The following is a 12458-nucleotide window of genomic DNA, read 5'->3' as shown; positions in this document are numbered from 1 at the left end:
AAACATACTGCAGCGTGGGACATAACTTTAGCTTACCCCAAATTATCGCTGTTAAATTTGAGGAAAAATATACATTATTTGATAATTTTCACTGTTTCACATGATAATTAGGCATTGTAAACATTATACTCTGTAGGGGTATCTTAAGGGGAGAAAAACAAATTTTTATTTAAAGATAAATGAGAGGTTTTTCGTGGGGGGGGGAGAGAGAGAAATTATTTCCTGAAATTATGAGGATATCACCTTTCATCTCAATTACATGGAACTGTAAAATCTAAATAGTAATAATTAAAAACAAAATTAATTGCAATCTGAAAATTTCAAATTAGAGTCTAACATCTCCTAGAAGTTGTTAAAATTTTAAAAAGCTAAAAAGTAAATAAATAATGCAAAAATTATAGGCTATTAAAAAACTGCAGCCAAATTTTTAATGCTGACTTTAGATCTAGGTATTAATCAACATAAAATATATTTTTATCAACACAGTTATGAAAAAGAATTTTTCAAACTGCAGCTGTGCATTTTCCCCAAGATCACATGAGATCTGCAACAAATATTGTCCTCCAATTGGAATACATTTTCATTTGGCACTTAAAATCTTTTGTAAGGCTTTTCTCTCTCCTTCCTGCATGCCTTTGCAGTGTAGCAGTAGCACACTCGGCGCATATTTGAGAAGTCAAGGTTTGAGTCCCTGCAAGGGCACTGTACATTTTTCATAATTCGTCATCACCAAGATTTGGTGAATAGGTCCCCTAATCGCAGGGAGTATATAAGGTATTTTCCCCCTCCTTCCAGTACGCCTCTGTGGTGTAAGAGTAGCACACTCAGTGCATATTAGAGAGGTTCAGATTCGTCTCAGAGTCATTACTCACTTTTCATGCACTCATGTTTCAAAAATAACCTAATGACTCTTCAAAGTTCAGAAAAATATTTTTTTAATATTTAAAAATTGAAAAAATAAAAACCATACTGTAAAAAGAAACTAGTCAAGGAAAATTCAGTTCAACATCTAAAACCATTTTAAACTAAACAGTTACGAAAAGCCTACTACCATCAACACTGCTTGTGCACTTATTTAGTAAGAATACATTTAATAATTCAAGACATAACTGTGTACAGAACTTGTAGTAAATATTTTCTTCAAGTGGCAACACTTATTATTTTAACGAGACATGAAATTCATGAAACAAAGAGGTTCCATTCTTTTGAGATCTGAGAAAAATTTGAGATTCATTTAATATTTTCAGTATCCGAGGTGAAGCAATCCGATTGATCAAAGAAAATAAACATTAATTTTCAATTCTTTTAACCAGAAGAAAAATATTCAGCTCAACCTATAAAAAGCTTTGAATTACTGAAATTTGAGTAACAACTTCTACTGTATGTACTAAATACTGTGTGTGTGGGGGGGGGGAAGAAAAAAAAACCTGTAATGTTTGTATTGATTAATAATGAAATCCTTATCTTGAAGCTATTATTACAGCTTAGTTGCTCAATATAAATGATAAAAGTAAATTTGGGCTTTCATCTTTAATTAGCACTTATGTAAAACTGAAGAAGGAAATTATTTACCATTGATTTATAATATTTTTCCCCTAAATACCTATGAAAAATCAACATCTAAAAGGATGAAATTTTGGGCACTCATGCTTTTTTTCTGTCTCTAATTGGGACAACTCAGCTGCATGCATATACAATACTGCTCAATATAAATGATGAAAGTAAATGATAATGAGAAAATGTACAATATTCTTCAACACAAATGATGAAAGCAAATTTGAGCCACCACCTATCAATATGAAAAAATGCTTAGTATATTTTACATAATTTAATGTGCAATATAAACAAATTTTAAAAAAAGCTGGATATTTTTAACTATAAATTCAATTAATATATATTTAATAAATCACATGTCATAAAAGAAAGCTGATGAGGTTATCGAGATTCTAGCCTTCCCCCTAAAATATATACTAAATTTTCCCTTTACTTTCACCAATTTAAATATGAAAATAAACAATTATATTACATGCTCTATCATTTCCTAGCATATCAAGCATTTAGGTATTATTTGTCTATAATGAAAATAAATCTAAAGTATATCAAACGCAATTTTTATCTTTCTTATAATTTAATAGACTAATTTATATATATATATATTGAATGTTATATATTTTCAGTTAGGCATAAATATACAGATTTATAGAGAAGAGCAACAGCATATATTGTCAAGAAATGCATACAATTACAGAATTAAAACTTAAAATGAGAACTTCTCATCTTTTTTTCATATAAATAAAGGTCCAGATAGATGATAAATAAAGCAAACATATATGAAGGGGAAAAATAATAATAAATGCAAATCCACAAAAAATGCCCCTTCAGAATCCCAAACGCATAATAAAACAAATAACATGTGTTTATCAAACACATTTGTTGCGAGATGACGAGTTAATATAGACATTTCTCAGCTACTTGAAACATAAATTTTTACATTAAAGGTACAACGAATGATATGTCATCTAATATTACAAAAATATTCTCTAAAGCACCAAAGGGTTATTTTACACAATACATATACATTTTGTGAAACATTAATTTACAAAAGATTTTAAAATATTCACATATTTATTTGAATTGCACTTTATATTGTTATCAGGAGTTAAATTAATTTATCAATTATTAATTTTAAATATTAATACACTATTGATATACACATAAGTTTGCTTATACATGAGTTGCATTTTACACTGAATACACTGAATGATTTTGCATTGAAATGTTGAAGTTTTTATCATTAAAAGCATCATTTTAAAGGTGAATTTTTACACAGAAAAAATAAATGCACAACATTCAAAGTCCAACTTCAGCATAAACCACTGTATTTAATATAAAATGTTTACATATTTCTTAGGATTAAATACATATCTGAGGAAACATATTTTTATTAAACCATAAAATTCAACCTTCAAGTAAATAACAAAATTCACTTATTAAAGAAATAATTCTATGTTGTTAACCTTCAAAAACACGAGAAATGTACTGAAGAACAACTGATTTAAAAAAAGCAGCAAATTCCAGAAAAATCCTATAATTACCAACTCTGCTCAAAGGCCTACTACCTTCAACAATGCTTGTGCACTTATTTAGTAAGAATACATTTAATTATTCAAGACATAACTGTGTACAGAACTTGTAGTAAATATTTTCTTCAAGTGGCAACACTTATTATTTTAACGAGACATGAAATTCGTGAAACAAAGAGGTTCCATTCTTTTGAGATCCGAGAAAAATTTGAGATTCATTTAATATTTTCAGTATCTGAGGTGAAGCAATCTGATTGATCAAGGAAAATAAACATTAATTTTCAATTCTTTTAACCAGAGAAAAAATATTCAGCTCAACCTATTAAAAACTTTGAATTACTCTTTAAGCATTGAATGCCAGCATCAGGGTTGCCACTCAAACAGGAGAATGAAATTCCCTGACTTTTCCAGGTTTTCCAGGTGTGTTTCAAGAAAATTCCAGTCTATCCGTGTAATGTGCGTTGGCTGTGCTAAGAGGTAAATTAATTATGGTATTACTTATATTGTGTCGCAAATTCACTTAATTATTCAATAAATCCCAGAGGACATTTATTCTTAATTATTCTTGGTATACTTTGTTTGATAATTTTGTTTAGTTTTCCACTTAAGAAACTTAATAAAATTTAAGATATATACATTGGATAACAAATGTATGTTTTATTTAATTATTACTCATGATCATCACCAGTTCAACACGAGGCTAATCCGGTCCTTATAAATCACAACGCAATGCTAAATAGTTAGGTTAGATTTTAGGTAAATTTAATTTGCGTGAGGTATGTTCTTAAAAGGCACCTTAACACTTGAAAACACAAATATAATTATAATAGTTGTTGTTTTCTCCACTGAAGATTGAGATTAGAATCTTCCCAATCTGGAATAAAATAAGGCTTTTTTTGCAGACATTCTGCAGCTATACGAAAGAAAGAAATCTATTTTAATAAATTGAGGTATTTTATATTTATTTTGCAGCATACATAAGGAAAAAATATGTGCATTAAATTTCGTGACGGTATGTCATCATACTGCTATAATTAATTTTAGGATTATGCCAGAGAAAATTTCCTGAAATTTGGAAATATTATTTACTAATAATAAATAAATTTAGAGGGAAGAAGCAACATTAAATTATATGAATAACATAAAAATAATTACTTAAAAATTGAATTAGAATAATCAACGATATTTTAGCGAATATAGTTATATTACATGGCTAGCCTAGATGACTGATTACTATTTTTTTATTTTACTGCAAAATGGCAAGGTATTTATTAAAAAGAAAAAAAAAAAAAGGTTTAAAAAGATTTTGCGGTAAAATTCTAGTATACGGTAAGGCTTTGGCACGATTTTGAAAATTGTCGCCAAGACCAAAATGACCCGTTTACTGCGCATCATGATGTCGCCAAATCCCATTATTATTCTAAACAAAGAACGTCTATGTAAAGAAGAAAAGGTTCCATACAAGTAAAATGCTATTACGCCGTTAGAATGCGGAGGGAAAATTTGCCAAGGGATTTGGCGACGGAACCTGGCGGGCAGAATTTCTCTCTTCGCGCTGTGTACAGGAAATTGAGAAACACGTGTTAAGAAGAAACGCTCTTTGACAAAAAGAAAACTACGAAAATCCATTTTTAAAATTATTGCGAAAAATCCACGCAATAATTTTAAAAACGGATTTTCGTAGTTTTTTTCCCCCCTGAAAATAACTAATCCATGAATTAATTTACTTGCGCGAAAAAATATTTTCTTTTCCTTTAGAGTTTAACCACTTGCGCTAAGACTAAACTTCACGGTTGCGGTGCCGTGCGCTACAATATAACAAGTGGTAAAGTGTCTCATTTACGCCGCTCCGCATCTGCGAGTGCAATCCAGAGCTGTAACTCGAGAAATAAACAATTTCGTTGTTAGGCGACGTGTGCACCACGTTATTTTCATTTTTGCGATAAATGCTTATCGACGTGGTGTTCACGTCGCTCACGGTTTGAGACAAAAGCATCTCGACGTGCGTGGCACGTCTTTTTAGCGCAAGTCGTTCAAGAAATTTTAAACGATATTCATTTTATGAACTCTTGATAACGTGACCTTCGAACTTCGACACCGGTTTCGAGCTTCGGCGACAGATATATCAGACATGCACAGCTGTTTCCCTCTATGATGGAACGGAGCCACGTCTGTTGCAGAGAGGTTTTCCTTCTTTACAATACATATTCTTTGATTCTAACCTCTATGGTACCGTATACTAGGATTAAACCCATTTTGTTTTATACGAGAACAGGTACTTTCTTTAGTTCATGCACTGCACATGCGATTCTCGAGAATACTGGAAACCAAAAGTTGCGGGAAAGTTGTTTTGCCTTTCTAAAAGACAATCAAATTGGAGCTGCGAAAATTGGCTCTATGCCAGCTACCCGAATGACACTCACGTGATACATAATTCGCCAAAAAAGTTATCTCTTCCGACGTCGGCGCAAAAATCGCTTTTTTTGGCGGCATCGTTGTATGAACTTCCCCGACTTTTCCAGATTTTGACAAAAATACTTACATTCCCTGACTTTTCCCTGAATATTTTGGTCAATTTTCGAATTCCCTGACTTTTCCCGGTTTTCCAGGTAGCGTGGCAACCCTGCAGCATTCAGGGTTTTTTTTTAATGGAAGACTGATTTATCAGTTTCTTCCAGAAGGTTCTCTTGTTTTTAAAGAAAAGTGAAGAAATGAACAATGATGCAACTGTAAGCTGCTAAAGAAGATAAAGTTACTAATGAGAATATAACTTGTTCAGAAAGAAATGTTTTATCATTTTTCTAATTAAATACAAAGTAATTACACAATTTTCTCTAAACAATCTACAGAAAAGTGTCAAAGAAGTCTTACTCGTTTACAGTATATTACACTATGTTAATGATGAATTAGATTCATTCTTTTAATAATTAGTTCAATTTTATTTTCTGTTCTTTCTGAATAAATATGTTAATTTTCCATTTTTATTACTGTTAAGAACTGAAATTCAAATTCCATCCTAACTCTCAAATGCCATAGCACAGGGGTTCTCAACTAGGGAGGATTTCATACTTTAGGTTATGAATAAAAAAAAAAAAAAAAAACTTTTACTCAAGTTTTAGTATTTATCATCATTTTAATACTTAATTGATTATTAGAAACATATTAAAAATAATCTTAATCTGAATAAACATATATATTTTTTTTTGAGTTTTAGAAAGAAGGGAGAGAATAATCTTCTGGCAATGGCGAAAAGAGTGCATGGGGTAAAACAGATGATAGCAGATCTAATAACAAGCACAAATACATACATACACATATGCACATATATATATTACCAAAGAAAATTACTAGAGGCATATAAATATTTGAATTGAACAAAAATACAGCAGTGTATGTACATATATATTAACTATATATCATTAAAACAGGGTTACTGAAAGCATGCAAATGATGCTTCTTAAATTATATAGGAAAGGAAAATATGTAAATTAGTAATTTGTGAATAAAATGCCATTAAAATAATGTTAACACGAGATAAGTTTAAAAACTCCTCCACTTTAATGGAAAAAACTATGTTTTTCAGCTAGTTTTTCTCCAATGAGAAAGAAACTTTTTAATTCTGGTATAAAGTTAAAAGTTGTCCATCTGTCTATTCTTTTGGTTTATTGCTTCTAGCACATAACTAGCACAAAGTGCAGCCCTGTTATTATGGTGGTACGAAAACTAGCCTCCCGTCTTTAAGTTCAAGAAACACGAATTTTTGTAAGTGTAATTTTTGTAAGTCAGAAGTGTGTAAAATCCTTGGATCCATCTCCCAAGCTGTTCTCAATAAAAACTGGATAAAGCTTCTCTTTTCTCTCAATTCAATTTTGTAATTTGGTTGCTCCCATGTGGTGCCCCCTCAGCAACATTCTAAGTGATGTGATGGCTAAATGCATATGTTCAATGGGTTCGGCCATTCCCAATAACTGCTTAGCATTTTCAATAAGCTTGTAACAGGAAAAGTATTTTCACCTAGTGTTAATACTTTATATGCATGAAAGAACTAGAAATTATTAAAAATGTATATCAAAACCGCAAGAATATTTTAACAAACAACAACAGTTTGTTAGGTTTTCGATTTTAATCCATACTTTGGAAAATAAATTTCAAATAGAGAAATTTATTACTATGCTTCAATTACACTAATTTGATTCAAATACTTTTTTACCCTATTAAATGTCTATTACTTATGGTCTATTAACATGCATAATACTTAAAATAAATATCAATAAAATTTAATAAAACTACAAGAACCTATAATTAAAACTTACAATTTCATGTTCAAAAATAATAAACATATAAAATTAAATATGCAATATATACATCATTTCTTCATCAGCATAGTAAAGATAATTGCTGTACAAAATCCATGCCAATGAAAAATTAAAATAACTATCTGGACCTTATTTATATACCTAATTGTTTTTGCTTTTAAAAGTAAATTTTACTTAAACTGGCCAGCAGGAAATTACATGGCAATTTGATATACTAAAACAGCAAGAAAGTAAAATATTTTCACCAAGAACATTTAAATGCATTTGTATACAGCACTTATTTACATCATGATGTGAAGAACATTTGATAAAGATTCATATATGAGAAAAATAGTCTGAAATTATCACATCAAGATAAATTTTTAAAAAATGTTAAGACTTTTTTTCTACAACTACATTACAGAAAAGGCAAAAGTAACTACATCACAATATACTCTTTCAATTTAATTTTTCTTCACACAGTCCAACACAATCTTCACACTTTCCAACAAAACACAGAAAATGAAGCAAACTTATGTACAGCACAAATGGTAATGGAATAAATATATCTAATCGAGGCAGCTAAAATGAACATTTAGAATTCAAAAATTGTAGATATGTTATCTCAGAGTTCTCTTACAATTCTCATGTACAAATAAAGAGAACTGAAACATACATTATTCAACAAATTTTTGACTGCATTGTAAACATAACATTAAAATTATTAAAATACAAACTTTCAAGAAAGACATTGCCATTTGCTAGTAAGAATTCCATAGAGCTGAAATGCAAAAATTCCATGCAGATTCTAAGACCAAAATTTTAAAATCAAAGCAAAAAAAGAAGAAAAACTTTAAAATGTCCTCTGAATTGTAAAATGTGCCTAAATGCAAATTACTTTACTTCTTTGTTTGACTTCAAATACTTTATGCAAACATCATGAATTCCTTCTGGTCCTTTTTCAAATGCAAAAACTTTCCAATTAAAAAACAGCACAAAAATAGAGGTTATATTGATCCTCGTCAGAACAGTCCTTATTACAAAATATTTATGAATGCTTTACATATTAAAATTTTCCATACATGAATGAAAGACTACTTTATCAGTGAATCTGGGCTTGGGAAACAGAATATCTCCAAAATAATACAAATTACAGACTTGTTTATTATTTATTCATAACCTCCCAGTCAAGATGAATAGTCATAACTCCTAAACATAAGATTATTTAAAATGTACACAAGAAGTTATTCCATGAAATAAGGTAAATACGATAATCTTGCAAAGGGAAAAATGTGAGAGTTTTAATGTAAAGCGAGGAAGGACAGTATCTCTTTAACTTATAATCTGTAGGAAAAAAAAAAAAAAAAAAAAATGAAAACGTTAAGCTTTTTGGCATTAAGTTTCATTTTTTACATGTAACATCACTTACTTACTTAAAATTATTTCCTACACAGCAATTTTCTTTTAAACAGAAAAACAAAAGCCTTTTGAGCAGACATTATAATACTTTGATTTTTTTAAACACTAAACTAGCACTCATTTGATAGATAATTAAAAAAACTGTGACTAGTTATATAAATGAATACAAAAATAAAATTTTAAATACATTGTTGCTTAATAAAAAATCTAATTTAATTGATAAATACACAAAAAAATTAACAAGTATAATACAATGAAATAGATTTCAAAATAGTTTTGTGAAAAAATAAAAACTTAAACTAAATACTTCAGAAATGCCTTGATGTTATTATATAAGAAATAAGTTAATAAAAGAGTATACTGTAAAAATTGTTAATACTAATTAAAACTGTTCTTTTTGCCATTGTTAAATAAAATATTTAAACAGGTACTTTTCACTTCAAAGAGTCAACTCAAAACAATTTTACATAGTTTCTGCATGCAAAGTTGAATCAAACACAAATGTTTAAAAAGTACACTTTGAATTAAAAAGCTACTACTAAATACTCTATCATTCATATTTTGGAAATCTTTTTCACAATAAAAGAAAAGCAGTAATTAAAAAGAAGTCATCTTTCAAACAGCAACAATAAATATGAATGAAAAAACATTCAAAATCTGAGATATGAAATAAAAGTTACCAAATGACCGCGTTTTTTTTTTTTTTTTTTTTTTTTTTTTGCCGCAAAATACCATAAAATGTGTCATGGCTATCTGAAAATTTGTCTTTTCACATAAATTTTGTCGGTGATTAACACCATCAACAAAGTCATCAATCATGGAAAACGTAAAATAAAATACAACAAAAACTGCTTTTTTTCCTAGTGGCACCACAAAACCAGAAAATGGCTCCGAGCTGAAAGCCCCATCTTGGCTTCATTCACTTGAATGCAATAAATGTTATTAAGCATATTAAAATACTTCATTCTGTGGAGGATTTAGGGCGACTTCTTTGTCGGCGTCGAGCTAACTTTGATGCTTCAACTGGCTGTAATGTCGGTGAGCTTGGAATAGTATTAATGGCACGGAATGTGGCTGCCATGGCACCCTATTTACAAACAGCAATAACAGCAAATTATGATCTAAAACAAAGCCCAAAAAATCATAAAAACATCAACTTGAAATTAAATACCAGGTCATCCCATAAGTAATGATTTCTGAAATTGGTTTTAAAAAAGAACATTAAAAAAAAAAAAAAAGAAAAAGAAAAGAAAGAATGATATACAAATTGAGTTAAGTATATATCCCCTGTCTGAATAAATAACATTCTTCCAATGTCGTGCGTGTTTTTTATGCCATTCCTAAAGAAATCAGCTAACTTATCTGAGAAAAAGAAAGGTCCTTGAAACACCCCTTTTCATTCTCTTATATGAATTTTATTTTTTCCATCAATAAAACTTTGCTAGCTTCAAATCACCAGTCACTAAACAGTTCAAAAAAAGAGAAGTTTTTACATGAAGCGCAAGGCAGTGCAGATGTTTAACATGTTCTCTTCATTAGTGTCAGTCAGTTAATGTGGAACTCACCTGCCTAGCTCTTTCATATGGTGATGGGCAGTTGATGATGATGAAATAATCTTTGTTGGTCAACTCTTAAATAGCTGCATACAGACTTCTTTCTACTGCAGAGCTTAACATGTCATCCTCAAAATGATAGGGCTCACATAGCGGCTGACATCCTTCTAAGGCCAAAACTTCAATTTGCCAGAATTTATAAAACTATTTTAGACCTTGCAAATATTAAAAACTCCTTTACCATACACTTTCTCCAAGATTTTTACAGTTTCTGCTGCATAATGCCTTTTTCATACTTGTAAAGCATGAAATGGATGATGTTATTTTCTGCCACTACTATGATGGGCTATTAAAACAGATTACTAACCTTGAGCTTGCAAGATGGAATTTATCTGAATGAAACTTTTTTGTAATTATTATCTATGAAAATCTTTTGTTAAAATGTGTTAGATCACGTTTAAAAAGCACTATCTGAAAAAAAATTACAACACTAATGGGATGCTCTGATAAAATAATACATTAAAAAAAAAATAGTTATTTCTTTATTTCAAGCATATTATATATGATACACTTCTATTTCTCTCCATGGCCTACCATATCAAGTACAATAGAAGACTGAAAGGTACCTGCTGACTACAGAACATCATATCTGGTATGTTTATTTCAAATTTTAAATGCACATAAATGATGTCAGAATGCTGTTAAATTTAACTGAATGGAATATCTTGAATGTTAACTTTGTTGTTAAAAACAACTCTACTAATGTAAATAATAATAATAATAAGAGTGATGCTCGCAGTGCATGTTCAAAGTTAAGGAATCTTTCATAGAGAGCAAAAATTAAAATTTTGCACATAAATATGGCAATATGATATAGTAGGCACACTGATATTTAAATTACTTTCATGCAATAACAAAGCACAAATGATATTTAAATTATTTTCAACTTCATTTCTGAATAAAAATAATTTAAATATGTAAATATAATAATTATTAGTGCTACTGCACTTACTTTTAATTTGTATTTTAATTATAAATATTAGGATTATTTGAAAAAATATTTTAACAATATATGCAAGAATCCAACTATTGGGTTTTAATGAAAGTTTCCCATCACTGCAAATATCACCTGTACAAACAATTCACATTGGCGTGTTTAATCATATTTTGTCAAGTGATTTTTGGCATTTGAAAGAAAGTGACTTGCTTCCTGTGTTGTCAAATCTGCCAAGAAATACAGTTATCATTAAGTACAAGGTGTCTGAAATGGAACTATCATGCTACCAGATTAGAACCATCATTTACTTCCAGTTCTGTTGCAAAAAGTCAGCTACAGAATGTCATCAAATCATATGTACAGCTTTAGGTACTAATGCTGTATCCTGTGATACTATGAAGGCTTGGTACCAAAAGTTCAAAAACAAGAACTCAAGAAGCAGAGTGCTCTGGCCAGACTACTGATGTTCATGAAGCCTGCCTGCGGAAATTTGTGTAAGAAGATCAGTGCACAACTCTCGACAGCTTCGCTAAAGAGTTAGACATTAGTGTCATGTGTTAGTCGCGCTATGCGTCACATAAACTTGACGTACAAGTTCAATCGCTGGGTGCCACATGAGCTAACTTGGCAGATAAGGACAGATGTAGATGATGAGAAAGTACTAATCTGCTTGAATATTAACACAAGAACAAAATTCTGGACCAGATCATCACTTGTGATGAAAAGTGGATTTACTTCAACAATACAAGCCAAAAAAGAGGTTGGTCTGCAACCGGTGAGCCCGCCAGCAGCATCACAAAGTGCAATTTGACTAACAAAAAGATCATACTTTGTGTCTGGTGGGATTACCATAGTGTTATCCACAAGGAGTATCTGGAAAAATGTAAAACCCTCGACAGTAAAGTATACAACAAGACGTAGTCCGTGCTGATGCTGCTAACAAGGAAAATGTCGAATTGAGTTCTGGTGCAAAAAGGTTATGTTCTATCAAGATAGAACAAGACCAGACGTGCCTTTGGACTCATGGCCACCAAGTTTCTGGGCTGAAGGCTTTCAAAAAATACTAAAACATTCACAGAAAATGATAGATTTGTATGGTGATTACTACTTG

General features: G+C 30.3%; 1 protein-coding gene across 7 annotated transcripts in view; it reads right to left on the bottom strand.

Moving 5' to 3' along the window:
• Window positions 1–2095: 2095 nt before the first annotated feature.
• Window positions 2096–12458, bottom strand: part of S6kII (Ribosomal protein S6 kinase II) — an 86221-nt gene continuing 75858 nt past the window's right edge. For all 7 annotated transcript variants that reach the window (XM_085814170.1, XM_085814169.1, XM_085814168.1 and 4 more), the window contains one exon: window positions 2096–9884. In XM_085814170.1, coding sequence (XP_085670296.1) covers window positions 9759–9884 — 126 coding nt within the window. In that variant the 3' untranslated portion in view covers window positions 2096–9758. The remainder of the gene's footprint in view (window positions 9885–12458) is intronic.

Source organism: Stegodyphus dumicola, chromosome 3 (assembly GCF_044657685.1).
Source record: "Stegodyphus dumicola isolate Sdum_Otavi_A_Nest chromosome 3, ASM4465768v1".
NCBI classification, from domain to species: domain Eukaryota; kingdom Metazoa; phylum Arthropoda; class Arachnida; order Araneae; family Eresidae; genus Stegodyphus; species Stegodyphus dumicola.
Note: the sequence above shows the minus strand (reverse complement) of the source record. Positions and strands in the feature narration are given on the sequence as shown.